Genomic DNA, 14,863 nt, shown 5'->3' on the forward strand with positions numbered 1-14,863 from the left:
TAAGACGTGCGGCTTGAGTACTTTTGAGAAGTGGTTCGGCTATGCCGTCACTTCACCCACACAGTGCAGCATTAAATAATTTCAGCACAGAGCCATTTGCACACTTCTTCACGCATCCACATCCAAACGCTAAGAAATACAGCGGCCGTTTAGAGTTAGATTACTCCTGTGACTTATATAGGGTGTTGTCTATGGAAGAGCCAGCAGTTTTTCACGCACACACACACACGCACACACACACACACACACACACACACACACACACACACACACACACACACACAGAAAAACATTTTAAAGGATTCTAAAGGGACAAAACAGACGGTTCAGCGAAATTCGGTTTGGCTCTGATTTTTTCCTTCCTTCTAACATCCCTGAGGCGGAGGCTTTAGTGCCCATGGAGCGTTGGATGTGAAAAATGGCCTGTGTCACAATGTCAGGGTTAGTTAGCTCCTCCATTATACCACCGCCATGGCCGTGGCCCCATGCCTTTGCCACCGCTAGGGAAGCCGGGGGGGGGGCAAAAGGGGACAGTTGTCCCATGCCCAGGGACAGAGGGAGCCCAAAATTGGGGTCTCATTTCATTGTATGTATTGGGTGGGGGGCCCTTTCAGATGACTTTGTCCTGGACCCATCCAAAGCTGTCAGCGGCCCTGCCACCGCATTGACCAGGCCAATAAGGCTTCAAGGGAAATAGGAGCGGAACTTAAAAAAGTGACAGCCCCCAGGCCCGGACACATCTCCAGTTGTCTGGGCGACCTTGTGTTGGATGGCATTGCTGTAAGCCGCTACTCGGGTGAGCAGGTGTAGGTTGATAGGCACAGGCATTTCCCTCTGAGTGGGCACTTTGCTCCATAGGATATTCTACACCAATTGGTACCTTCAATTTTGAGTTTACTGACTGGCAGGTGGAAACCAAAACTTTCGGCGAGTTTCCTGATGTGTTTACTCTGCAGTGAGAAGCGGAGGCAGAACTAGCCTGGCTACTAGTCCGTTGGTATGATAAAAATCTTAAATCTTGAGTGTAGATTAATTTGTAACTTGTATTTTCATTTTTTTTACGATAAGGGACTTGAGTGGTTGTGCAACACCACATTGAAAGACGGAAAATGTTCTGCAGGCATAAAGTTATAGTAGTACTACTATTCCATACTGATATTTCCCAGCTGCAAAAGAAGGAGGGCAAACAGTCAAGGCCACTGTAAGAAAACGGAGAACTTCTATTCATAGAATGAATACAAAAGAGTGAAGGTTTCAGTGTGAAAAACGATTGCGGAATCATAAATTTTTTTTACATAAAAAATAAAATGTTTATTTTTTTTCAACAGGTTGCTTTTAATTAAAACTCCTGTCCTGATACAACTATTGTATTGGCAAATCCATCTCAGCGTACGAGGTCATCCTTGGAGGTTCCCATGATTCCGCTGCTTGGCAACTACATCCCATTATAGCTTCACCCCCGACTGGCCTACGGTAACAATCAATTCAACAATTTTTCAAAAGGCATTACTATGCATTTCAAAATACAGTCTGGACATTCCACAGGAAGAAAAAAAGAAACATCTATACAGTTACACATGGGTGACGCTTATTCATTATGTATACTTGTATTTATAAAAATGTACAATATCACATAGTTGTGTCTCAGTGCAAAAGATGAATTTTTAAAAATGAGAATGTAAAATATATATTAAAAGAAGCCGTGCTCCTACATTTTATAGTGAGTCCTTCAGTAATCCCTCTATGAACAACAACCAAAAAGAAAAACAACAAAAACAAACATTTGGTCTGTAAGTCCAATGAATCAATCAATAATAAATAAATGACGTGTCACACGTTATAGTTACCATCCAGTAGCAGCAGCAGTGAATCAGGCTTGTTTGACTTCAGAAAGTACAGTGTCCACAAACGACAGCGACGTCGCACCGCACGGCCACAAACTCAGAGCAAGACCAACAGTAATGAGCGCAAGTAAGAAGAAGAGTACCAATAATTCAGGTGACACGAAAAAACAAAAACTTAAAAAGTGAAAAGTGTATATAATATGTGTCTTTGATCGTTTCTCTCTTATTTTTTTTTTGCCCGTAGTATTTACAATGTGTTTCAAGTTCTCTGGCTTGTTTCCAATAAGGTTGCTGTTGTTTGTTTGTTTGTGGTTGTTTGTCCCTGGCATCATAACCATTTTTTACATTTCTGTTTCAAATCGAACTGAAGGCAGATGGTCCAGAGGCTATGGGAGTTATGGGGGTAGGGGGGGTGTGGGTGTGGAGGGTAGGGTGGTGGTGGGCAGTGGGTTTGAGTTGAGGTGGTGTGGGTGGGTGGGAAGTGGGTTGAGGAGGTGGGTAGGGGTGGGCTGGTGTGATCTTATCAGCTGGTGCATATGCTGTTGATGGAGATGATGGCCGGGTCGACCAGGCCCATCTCCTCGTGCTCGTTGACGCACAGCTGGTAGCCGCAGCCCCGGCGCCGCTTCAGGGGCGTCACCTTGGCGTCGGGCTTGGCGCGCGGCGGCAGCAGGAAGCCCACACTGCCAGCGATCAGCATGTGCCAGATGCTGTGGATGTAGAAGTAGTTCTCCTCCGTCTCCACGAAGGCGTACAGCGCCACGGCCGAGGTGGCGATCATGGTGCCCGGGAACAGGAAAAACACCCAGCGCTTCCAGGTGGGCGGGTAGCAGCGGCGCCGGCGGATGGTGCGCACCGTCTGGACAGCGGGCAAATACACACACATTCACACACACGCAAACATACACACACACACACACACACACACACACACAGGCACACACGCAGGCACACACACACACACACACACACACACACACACACACACACACACACACACACACACACACACACACACACACACACACACACACACATTCACACACACGCGCACACACACACGCACACGCACTTGTTTACACTTGGAAAAAAAATTCACATGACCCACAACACCCCCAAGGACAAGGAAGCATTACATATACGGGTAGCAGCAAGAGTTGCAGAATGGAGCACACCGTCTGGAGGGGCGGGGTAGAAAGGCACACATTATGTATAATATGAAGTATATTATATACCCACATGTGCTGACACCTTGCATACATGCGCGCACACACGCACACGCGCGCACACACACGCATACGCGCACAGACGCACACGCGCACACACACACACACACACACAAACACACACACTCACACATACACACATGCTTGCACTTGGAAAAAAATCATGCATGACCCTCAACGCACGTCAAGGACAAAGCATTACATGTAGTGTAAATACATTTTGGCAGCACATACATGTTGTAGTAGCATACATACACTACATAAATAGCCATATTACAGGCCATGAACTCAAATATGGACATGTACATATGGAAATACGTAAATATGGAAAACATGTAAATGCACACAAACACACACACACACACAAACACACACACACACACACACACACACACACACACAGAGAGAGAGAGAGAGAGAGAGAGAGAGAGAGAGAGAGAATGGAAAAGCAGAAGGAGAACGAATGAGAGAGAATTGTTTTGTAATAAAGTGTGCAGCGCAAACGCGGACAAACAGCAGATGGCTATGCCTCCCTCGTTTTGTTTTGCATTGTATTTTTTTTCCCTCCCTCAAAAATAAACGCTTTCCCCCTGAAGCAATCCCTGATATTTACTGTGTGTGCACTGTCAGTCGTAGTGTGGCTGGATCCCTCACCCTGCCAACTGTTTAACTGCTTCCATTCTGCTTACCCATGCTCTATTTTGTACGACTACATCAGAGATATTCTATAGAGATATGCCAACATAATAGGTTTCTATGGGCACCTAACGCGACCAGGTTCCGGTCTGCCTAAAGGGGCGTGTCATAATGCTTCTACAATGAATAGAACAGTCCTTAGGTCTGCCGAGGTCTGCCTAAGGGGGGCCCTAATAGAACCAGGAAACAATGGGCCAATGGAACCTCTCTCTCTCTACTCTCTCTGACTACATGGTAATACAAGTCTCTATTTTCAGTACAACACATTCTTCTGCAGTCACCTTTGGCTTGAAAACAACTTAAAGCCCACATAAATTTGTATATATTCTAAAGAATGCCACTGTTAAGAGTGCTGTTGGGTGCAGCTAACAAATACACGTCTTCATTCAATCCTAAGTCAGTGTTGTTTTTTGTTTTTTTTGTGAATACTATTTCAGGAACTGTATAAAATTGTAGCCACGTGAAAAGTTTCACCATCTTGTTTCGATATCCACTTTGACATGCGTGTGCATTCGCTGTTCCTAACCTGCATTACCGTCACCTATTTCATTCAGGCAGCCAGAGCCACCCACCAGTCTTTTATTGAGTGCTACCACCCACCGCTACTCTCATTCCACAACTCTCTTTCTCTCCAGAAGCACTCTCTGAATAATAATAATAAATAAATAAATAAATAGAAGATCACACTTAAAGAAAGAAAAAAAAGAGTCCTACTCCCCTATTCCCCACATCCAACAGCTGCAGCAGCAGTCACATCCCAGAGCTCCTGCTCCATGGCAACATGTGTGCATGATGAGGAAGCGCGTTCCTCCCCTCATTTCCCCCGCGCACTCTGACAATGCAATTACCCCCTCGCAACCCCGCCGCGCTGATTTACGGCACGTGTGCCTGTGCATATGCAAGCGAAAACTACTTGGCTGGGGCTGGGAGGTACTAGGAACCATCACATGAAGAGAGGTATGATTGCCTAGACGGCAAGGGGGGGAAGAAAAAAAAATAGTCAGGGTTGTTGGAGCATTGTGAGGCAGCCGTAATGTGTCTGGGTTATAATACGACTGGTTTCATTCAAAGCGGCGAGCCCCCACATGATGGGCGTTAAGTGAAAAACCCAGGCCTTGGACACCATATTGACCCTTTGCCGCAGAGTGGGTAGACGAAAAAAAAAATCAGTGTGAGCCAGCCTTTGGCTCCATATCCAGTCCCTCCAGTTTTTCGCGATTCAGCGATCGCGTGGATTCATGCAAATTCAATGATATTCCGCATAATTTCACGATGCCGCGTAATTCCTGTAAAGCCGCATTTTTCCCGCAAATTTTCCCCTTTGTCCCCTTCAACATTCTGTGGAGTTTATAGGCAGCTGGCATCTAGCATGCATACCTGTCAACTTTGAGCTCCCAAAATCCGGGAAAATTCCCATATTTTAAGCCAAAATCCGGGAAAAGGCCAAATTTTGACAGTCAACGGGATGACAGAGACAGATCGGACGGTGCGTTCCACTCTGCTTTTCACAACAGCGCGCGTGCAAAGACAGATCCTGTCTAAAATCCCTCAGCACACGTTTTACAGCGTGGAGAAACAATGCAATGAAAACAAAACTATGAAATGAGCGCAGTGCGTTTCTTCTTGTTGTTTTGTCGCACATGTTGTCTGTTCGTGCAAAACTTCGTGCTGGTACAGGTTGTGATGGTTAATCGCATGATTCGCTGTTCCGAGGCTGTGTTATGCGTTGCATGAACTGACGGTTTCTGAGGAAAAGAGTGGGTGCACAAGCGCTACGGAGCTCGAGGTTGATAGCTCATATTTTCAAGGAACTTCAATTCTTGGTGGTATCTGGCATACCGTCTTCTGGCAGGTAGCTTGATACGCAAGACCCTCGTCTCTCTCTTCAAGAGGGGGTGTGGCTCGTCGGACAGGGACGTGGGTAGCCTATAAATAGCTGGACCGACGGTGTTTTTTGATAATGTGAAAAATCCGGGATATTTACACCTGAATTACCCCCATGGCCAAATGTAACTTTTGTAAATGTAATTTGTGTTGGGATTTCTACAGAAAATTAAAAGGAAGTGTGTTTCTGAATCTCTCTCTCTTTTGTCTTAAGCCTGCTTAGACTGATTGTGGTTTTCAGTTACCAAAAAAACACAGAAAGGGGCGCAAAATCTTTGCAAAAAATCAGAAAATGCCGCCACAAAATCAGACATTTTGACCGCTAAAATCACAAAATCCCAGTGCAAAATCCTGGAGGGACTGCATATCAACATAATGCACTGTAAATAGGCAGAGGGCACCGGAGGACAAGTGTTCTCATCGCAGGCCTGTCCTTGAATAAGACGGGTAATTTACTGTGGACTTTTTAGGGGGTGCTGTCCTGTTGTTGTATTCACATTTCTCATCAGCTTTCAATTGCATGCCTTTGGCCTTCCACACCAAGGCCCGAGTTTACACGGCGAGACTTTTTTTTCCTCCCCATTCCCTGTTCCGTCCTTGGTGGCAAATCATTCACTCTTGTCAAATGTTCTGTTCCAATCTGTTGGTGGGCGGCATCCTTCAAAGCCTCCCCTCTACGGAGCCGAGGCAAACTTTGGGCTGCGAGTCTCACTCTCATCGCCTTCACATCTTGTGAACTTTCTTTGAGCTTTCTCTGCAGTAGGACCTGGCAATTTGTGACATCGTCCTTGTTAAGACCCCACAGGCACAGCGGTGGTAACTTACATAGAGAATGACATGGTACGCTATGTTCTTCTATATACATCCCTCTGCTGGTTTAAAATCACAAGTCTATTTATTTCATCAGTCATCTATTTTCAAATCATTATTTGAAAAGAAGGATTATATGTCATTAGCATTACATAGCATTACATTTGGTCAGCTGCAAAATGAGTGACAATGTTATAGAAACAGGAGTTACATAACAGAAATCTGAGCAATACATTTTACTCGCCCAAGCAATGTGCCACAAAAAGGAGATAACATGCCACTGGACCTGTCACATACTTCCTCAAGCTGGGAACTTTTCAGTGATATTGAAGGGAAATAAGTTATCAGCACTGCAGACAAAGTTTTATGGTGTCCTGTAGAGACTGAGTGAACCAGGTTATTGAGCGGCTGACATCAGAATCTATATGTCCTCCGCGGCTTGCCAAAACGTATATTTGGGACCCCTCCATCGAAATCTAGTCACGTCTTTGGGATTCCAAGCAAAGCCCTGTCCAACAACGCCAAATACAAAAGGCGTATATTTGCCATGCACAATGTAAGGCGCGTCACAGACACTCTACTTTTTTGTTTAGAAGACAACACTGCCACTGCCAAAAACAGTATCCATTGCAATCCCGGAGTCCTGGAATGGTTCCATTGGACCCACATCGAGCCATAGGTATCACTAATGAGTGCTGATCCAAATGATATAGAAAGTGATTGGATCAGGCCGTATCTCTCGTGAGTGCTGAGCCCGCTAGTGCCCCCGGGCTAAAATTGGAGGCGTCAGTAAATCAACCTGACTGATGCCAACAGGGAGATGAGTCATGATCCGGGTCCAACTTTTCTCTTCCCTCTCCTTTCCTTTTTCTTACCTGACACTTTGTCGGAATAACTTTCTATACAATTGAGCCCAAAATTCGGCTCTATTTTGGTCTTACCGCCTCCTGACAACAGCAGTAGCAATATTACAAGAATATGAGAGGCCCTATTCTTGTCTTTTCCTCCATCTGACCAAAGCCCTGCCTGCAAATACCGAGGCCATTTCACAAAGCTGCTTCCCTCCTGTCATGGGCGGCTTATTTCAGGGAGCTCCTGTCTCTACTACTGTATATTTTTTTAATCTAATTTCAGCAGGTCTGCTTACACTGAAGCACATGCTATAGGTAAAGACAGCCTAAAAAGATTGATGTACGGTATAGCTTAAACAGAATAGTGTTTTGACAGTAACATTGTGCATGCAAGCCCGCCGCGTAATAAGGACAGGATGAATTGTGTTTTCTCTAAACGACAGAGAAATATAATCTCATTTTAGGCACACACACAGACATCTGTTGTGTGGTGAGTGAGGCATCTGTGTTCCTTCATAAAAGCAGTAGCTGTACAAGTCTGAATGGCATTACCGTCTTTGAAGCATCCATAACAGGAAGTAATAAATCACTTCAAGCCGACGATAAGGACAGACAGCACAATTCTATCTGTCTGCTGTACTGTGTGTGGCACTGATCATCCCTGCTGGGAAATCTCAATTTGTGGTCCATTTGACAGCATTACGGTTGGACAGGCTCCACCAGACCATGACAATTCTGTAGTCTCATATCCTGATGCTTTTGGAATTTGGTCATCTTAAACAAACCTAGCCTAGTAAACTAGATGAACCCTTGCGGCAGAAAAGATATTTTTTTGCCTTGTGGGTTGGTCTTAACTAGACTTAAGTCATCTGTCTGTGTTCACCAACTACAAGCGGGGACGCTCCCTCTCCTCAGTCCTCACACTTGGTCAGAGCTATCCTGGTAACAGCTAATTTATAATGTTGTGCCTTAACGGGTTAAGCAGTCTGAACATAAACCTATTCATCTAATGTTATAGTCTGGCTTTCCAGGCTAAACCTGACCATGAAAATGTGCAACTACTCGTATTACTTAAATGCACAATATTCTAAGAGTTGAGCTATTGACTCCCCAAACATCAATATGGGTAAATATTATATGTCCAAGGAATTACATACTGTAGTAATGAAAATGGAGCTAATGACAGACCTCAAAATAGCTTGCCGTTTTCAAAACTTTGTTGTGGATTGATTTAAATGATATGCTACTTGTCAATGACATCCTTTGTGAATCGTTTTTGTGTTCAGGAAACCACTCTGGGTGTTGGGTGAAGCGTCTTCTATTTGGGCCATGCTTTCCATTAAACCACGACCTATATTTTAGGAATTCTAAATTTGTGTTTAACAACCTCAATACACAAGACGTGACCTTGACAGCGGGCATCAACATGGTGGCCACATGTCCTCCATAGCTTTTTCAACATCCGCCGTCCAACTTCTCCCTTTTGTTCCAAACACGAGACTCGCACAATCCTGAGAGGCAATTTCGCTAGAAGATTACGTGCCATGCAGAGCAGTCACACGTGGTTGGCTCGCATTATTTTTTTTTTGGTCTTGTGCACTTTTGACGATACAAACTGCTGACATTCTGCTCCCCAGTTATCTCCGGCCCTTCCACCACCCGTTGCTTTTCACCCCAACCCGCCCCTTGCACAAGGATGGATTACTGCAAGGGCCTACCGGGCTCAGGCCCAGGGGCCCAAGAGTCCAGAGGGCCCTGAAGCCCAATCCTCTAAATTTCCATTCTCATGTTGTGTAAAATCACACTTTTAACAACTCTATTTTCACATATTTTCAGGGGGAAAACGCCTAAATGCCCAACAATATAGGGTCTCTAACATCTGGAGGGGGCCCTTTCTTGTTGTCTGGCCCAGGGGCCCATGGAGTCATGATCCGTCCCTGCCCCTTGCACAAGAGGGAATGGGCCAACAAAAGTAACTCCTCGGCCTAATGCTCTCAGCGCGCCGACAGAGCCTTTTTCTCCGGGACTCTTGCCTTGAAACACTATTATTTTTTATCTTCTCACTTCAGGAAATGCATTATGGCGGAGTGAGAGGGAGTTGGCGGAAGAACAAGCAGAGGAGTAATGGAACCACGGGGGCATGACTAATACCTTACCGGATAAAAAAAAATAACTTTTTAATGCCCTGCAATGCTAATGCGAATAGCCTGAGATAAAACAAAACAAAAAAAACGTGTTGCATTGTCATGTGCCGGTGTGTGCATGTGTAATACGTTGACAGCAGACAGGAGTGAGATGAACGGAGCAAGAAGTCTTGTGGAAGAAATCATTGCTAATATAAAGTGCTGCTGGAGCGTTGACGCAGCAGGGTCAAGGAAGGGCTGCAATCTGCAGACAAAAAAAGGCAACCGCAGCTCTGCTCCGCAATACAGTACGTCTTCTAAGAGGATCCGAGTGCAGCCCACGTTATTTTTAGTAGCCTTTTTCTGCTTCCCCTCTTTTTGCTCGGAGCGTTACATACAAACAGGATTAGAGCGGAGCCAAAGGCGCTTAATGTAAAGGAACGGGGGAATTGCTCAGGCCGATGAAATGGGCACCGCAAGAGCAGTGGCCGGCGCGGCGAGAATGAAAAGCTGAAGACACTATTGTGAGGGTGAGTGGTTTCCGCTCGGGAATGGGGGCGGTGGGCTGTGGGGGTCGGGGGGGGGGGGGGGGGTGTTGGCAGAGTGAATGGGTGTGTAGGGGCTGGGGCAGCAAATGGGCTCTCTTGTTCTACACTCGTCAGTGCACGACTAACAGAGCACTGACCTTGTGAGAGTGCGCCTAAAAGCTGAGCGTGGGGCAGAATGGAGGAGGAGGAGGAGGAGGAAGAGAGGAAGGCCGTTTCATTGTATTTTGTGTGTAAGCATGAGAGGGAATGTTTTTCAGGAAGGAAGTGAGAGGAGAGAGAGAGAGTCAGAAAGAGAGAGGAGAGAGAGAGAGTATAGTAGAAAGAGTATACTACATGTGTGCTTTCTATGGCAGTGTGTAAAAGAGGACAAAGACAGAAACAGAGCTGAAGAGAGAGAGAGAGAGAAGAGAGAAAGAGAAAGGGAAAGTGAAAGTGACGGAGAGCAGTGGCCATACAGGCGATTGCAGGGCTTGCAATGCTTACCCAGGCGACGGCCATGATGCCCAGGGCAAACAGACTGGGCCCCAGCAGATTCCACAGGCCGTGGCGGTCCAACTGCAGAGCCATGGAGAGCGACATGGCCCCCAGCAAATACAGCACCTGGTGGCACACACAGCACAGCAGAGTGGCAGGTGAGGTGGGTGAGGAGCAACAGAGGCAAACAGGATGACAGAGGGGGAGGTAGAGGAGAGGAGAGGAGAGGAGAGGAGAGAGGAGAAGAGGAGGAGAGGAGAAGAGGAGGAGAGGAGAGGAGAGGAGAGGAGAGGAGAGGAGAGGAGGAGAGGAGAGGAGAGGAGAGGAGGAGAAGAGAAGAGAAGAGAAGAGAAGAGAAGAGATGAGAGGAGAGATGAGGAGAGGAGAGGAGAGGAGAGGAGAGGATGGGGGAAGGCAGAGGAGAGGAGAGGAGAGTAGGAGAAGAGAGGGGAGAGGAGGGGAGGGGAGAGGAGGAGAGGAGAGGAGAGGAGAGGAGGGGGGAGGAGAGGAGAGGAGAGAATGGGAGAAGGCAGAGGAGAGTAGGAGAAGGGAGAGGAGAGGAGAGGAGAGGAGAGGAGAGGAGAGGAGGAGAGGAGATAAGAGGAGAGGAGGGGAGGGGAGCGGAGAGTAGGAGAAGAGAAAGGAGAGGAAAGGGAAGGAGAGGAGAGGAGAAGAGGAGGAGAGGAGAGGAGAGGAGGAGCGGAGAGGAGAAGAGAGGAAAGGAGAGATGAGGAGAAGAGAGGAGAGGAGAGGAGAGGAGAGGAGGAGAGGAGAAGAGAAGAGAAGAGACGAGAAGAGAAGAGAAGAGAAGAGGGGAGAGGAGAGGAGAGGAGAGGAGAGGAAAGGAAAGGAGAGGAGAGGAGAGAATGGGGGAAAGCAGAGGAGAGGAGAGGAGAGTAGGAGAAGAGAAGGGAGAGGAGAGGAGGGGAGGTGAGAGGAGGAGAGGAGAGGAGAGTAGGAGAAGGGAGGAGAGGAGAGGAGAGTATAGGAGAAGAGAGAGGAGAGGAGAGGAGAGGAGAGAATGGGGGAAGGCAGAGGAGAGGAGAGTAGGAGAAGAGAGAGGAGGGGAGGGGAGAGGAGGAGAGGAGAGTAGGAGAAGGGAGGAGAGGAGAGGAGAGTAGAGTAGGAGAAGAGAGAGGAGGGGAGAGGAGAGGAGAGGAGAGGAGATAAGAGGAGAGGAGAGGAGAGTAGGAGAAGAGAGAGGAGAGGAGAGGAGATACGTGGGGAGGAGAGAAGATGAGAGAAGGAGAGGAGAGGAGAGGAGAGGAGAGGAGAAGAGAGGAGGGACGAATAGGGGTCAGAGGAGAGGAGAGGAGAGGGCAGAGGAGAGAGAGGAGAGGAGAGGAGAAGAGAGAAGTGGGGAAGAGAGGAGAGGAGGGGAGAGGGCAAAGGAGAGAGAGGAGAGAGGAGAAGAGAGAAGTGGGGAAGAGAGGAGAGGAGAGGAGAAGAGAGAAGTGGAGAAGAGAGGAGAGGAGGGGAGAGGGCAAAGGAGAGAGAGGAGAGGAGAAGAGGAGGAGAGGAGAGGAGGAGAGGAGAGGAGAGGAGGAGAGGAGAAGAGAGGAGGAGAGGAGGAGCGGAGAGGAGAAGAGAGGAAAGGATAGATGAGGAGAGGAGAAGAGAGGAGAGGAGAGGAGGAGAGGAGAGGAGAAGAGAAGAGAAGAGAAGAGAGGAGAGGAGGGGAGAGGGCAAAGGAGAGAGAGGAGAGAGGAGAAGAGAGAAGTGGGGAAGAGAGAAGTGGGGAAGAGAGGAGAGGAGAGGAGGGGAGAGGAGAGGAGAGGAGAAGAGAGAAGTGGGGAAGAGAGGAGAGGAGGGGAGAGGAGGAGGTGGGAGTCCTACATCCCCAATTACAGGCCAGGCTGTGGAGGTCAGCAGTGAGTCAGAAGGAAGACAGACAGCCAGTCAGACGGGTGAGCAGCCGGGCAGGCAAGGTCTGGTGGACTGTGAAGTCCAGAGTTAGCTGAGATAACTGAGGCTGTCTTTCTAACTCGCGTGCACACACAGACTCAGTCTCTCCTCCTGCCACACGCACACATGCACGCACACACGCACGTGCACACACACACACACACACGCACGCACACACACACACGCACACACACACACGCACACACACACACACACGCACAGCATCTCAGCCCCACTGATCTGACATGTGTGATTTGATTAGCAGCTGCATTCTGCAGCGCTCAGCGAAAAAACAGTTGCCCTGGAGGAAAGCAGCTGCCTATCTTTCTGTCCTTCTCTCAGCCTCTACCTCTCTCTCTCTCTCACGCTCTCCCTCTGTCTCACTCACTCCTCCATACCCCATTCTCCCCTCTCAGGCTGTTTTTCCAGACCGGTGAACAGCCATTGATTGAACCAGGGGAAGAGAGAGAATGCACCTGAAATTTGTGTTTACCGTGGTAGATAGCAAAATGTCAACAACCATAAAGAGGAGCCCTGACAGATTGCTGACGGTCAACTATTTCTTCTCTTACCACCGGGGCACATTCATTCGCCTATCCCCTGTCTACAACTTTTGATTTAAAAAAAAAAAAAGATAAACACCTTCACTTCAAAAGACTTTTAAGTATAACCTGCTAATGCAAGATCGTAAAGAAGTGCTTCTCCATTTGGAACCTCACCCCACTCAAGCGCCCGCTCCCTCATCTTCTAAAGCCGCTAATAAAATGCGCCTGTCGATGGCCGGAGTAACATTTACGGAGCCATTAGCCACAGCCAAATAAAAGCACTACACCAGAGAAGCCGTCTGCCTTTGACCGAGGCCCCCCCACATCCGCCTGCCTCTTAACTAAAGGACACGTAAGGCGTGATGTGAATAGACTGCATGTGGTAAGGAGAGAGAGAGACGTGGTTTTTAACTAAGCCTGCTTTCGCACCTCAAACAGACCAAGGTTTATACAGGCTAGCAAAGCAAGCCAGGACCACCCTTTCAACTGTGTTTTTGGTAAGGAGACTGATTAGTTCATACCAGCCCAGCAGGCTCAAATCAAGGATGAAGACAAACCAAAATTAGTTTTCAGCAAAGTTTTCGGCATGCATACACTACTTGGGATTCTGACTGCATACAAAAACTAGAACATAGCATATGTTTTACTATAAAATCATGTTACTGCAATCTGCAATAATATTTTTGGCCGAGTGTCAAAGTGAACAAGTGGCACATACCCAAAATTGAATTCTCATAAAGTTAAAAAAAAAAAAAAACTTTTCTGCTGCCTTGTTTTGCTTGGGATGCTTGAAAAGGAAACTTTTCTGTAAGGCTTGACGCAATTTCATAATCAGTCTGTATACTGTGCTGTTTTCCCATTTGTAGTTGTAGGCTATTCTTTGTCTAAAGCATTCAGGAGCCAAAAATGGAAAGCCTCACACCATTACTTCTAATGGTAGAGAGACAAATGTGCATGAGATGTGTATTGATAAAACTGATTTAAAAAATAAATACATAAAATTAAGCTACACAGGCACATACAATACAATAGAGTAGACCATCCTCACTCAGCCACACACATAAAAGCCAGTGGAAGCCTTAAGCCCCGTGTACATCGAAGGCGAACTAAGCGACCTGCGCGGCTGAAGTCCTTGTTTCTCTATGGAGGGAAGGCGAATAAAGCTACCAGAGCAAATTCGCCGGGAGCGAAGATTCTTGAGCGACCAGAGCGAATTTTGACGATTAAACTCAAGCTAATCTTAAGCGAATTCGCTATGACGCGGTTCGTCGAAAAGCAATTGGAATGTTCTTAATGACAAATGTCCCAGCCTGTCAAGACAGAGCCGTTATGTGATTAGCTGAATCAAACATGTCAGTGCAGCGTCCAGAGCGAATAAAACATATTCATGGCGAAACTTCTTCAACCACTCCAGCTACCTGGGTCGCGTATGTAGCGCCTGATGTACACGGGCCATTAAGCCTCAAAAAGATCTTCTACACTTTTACATCACATGTTGAAAGAAAACCCTTTTTGGTTGACCTGCGAGTTGACCGAGTTTTATTTCTAGCACCAAAGTTTGAGGTGAACGCGAATACACAAATCTGAACTTTCAGACTTAACAACCTTTCTCAGACATTTTCTAGAAGATTCTTTCACTATTTATGGGATGATTGCGGGGAAGCATTCAAAAGGGCAAGGAAGGTGTGAGAAGAATAGAGGGCTGAGACAGAGAGAAAGTGTGAGAGAGGGGGGAGTAGAAAAAGGGGGGGAGTAGTAGAGGTAGACAGTAAGAGAGGTAGAGAGTTGGGGAGAGAGAGAGAGAGAGAGAGAGAGAGAGAGAGAGAGAGAGAGAGAGAGAGATATATATAGAGAGAGAGAGAGAGAGAGAGAGAGAGAGAGAGAGAGAGAGAGAGAGAAAGAGAGAGGGAGAGGGAGAGGGAGCGGTAGAGAGATGGGGATATAAAGAGAGAGAGGG

The 14,863-nt window shown here is 47.0% G+C and overlaps 1 protein-coding gene across 1 annotated transcript in view; it reads right to left on the bottom strand.

Moving 5' to 3' along the window:
- Positions 1–2,357: 2,357 nt before the first annotated feature.
- tmem8b (transmembrane protein 8B) overlaps positions 2,358–14,863 on the bottom strand; it is a 119,404-nt gene continuing 106,898 nt past the window's right edge. Inside the window, exons 14-15 of the mRNA XM_063193561.1 lie at positions 10,466–10,582; positions 2,358–2,703 (exon numbers count right to left, since the gene is read on the bottom strand). Of these exons, the coding sequence (XP_063049631.1) occupies positions 2,368–2,703; positions 10,466–10,582 (453 nt within the window). The 3' untranslated portion in view covers positions 2,358–2,367. The remainder of the gene's footprint in view (positions 2,704–10,465; positions 10,583–14,863) is intronic.

This window comes from Engraulis encrasicolus, chromosome 3, assembly GCF_034702125.1.
Source record: "Engraulis encrasicolus isolate BLACKSEA-1 chromosome 3, IST_EnEncr_1.0, whole genome shotgun sequence".
Classification (NCBI taxonomy): domain Eukaryota; kingdom Metazoa; phylum Chordata; class Actinopteri; order Clupeiformes; family Engraulidae; genus Engraulis; species Engraulis encrasicolus.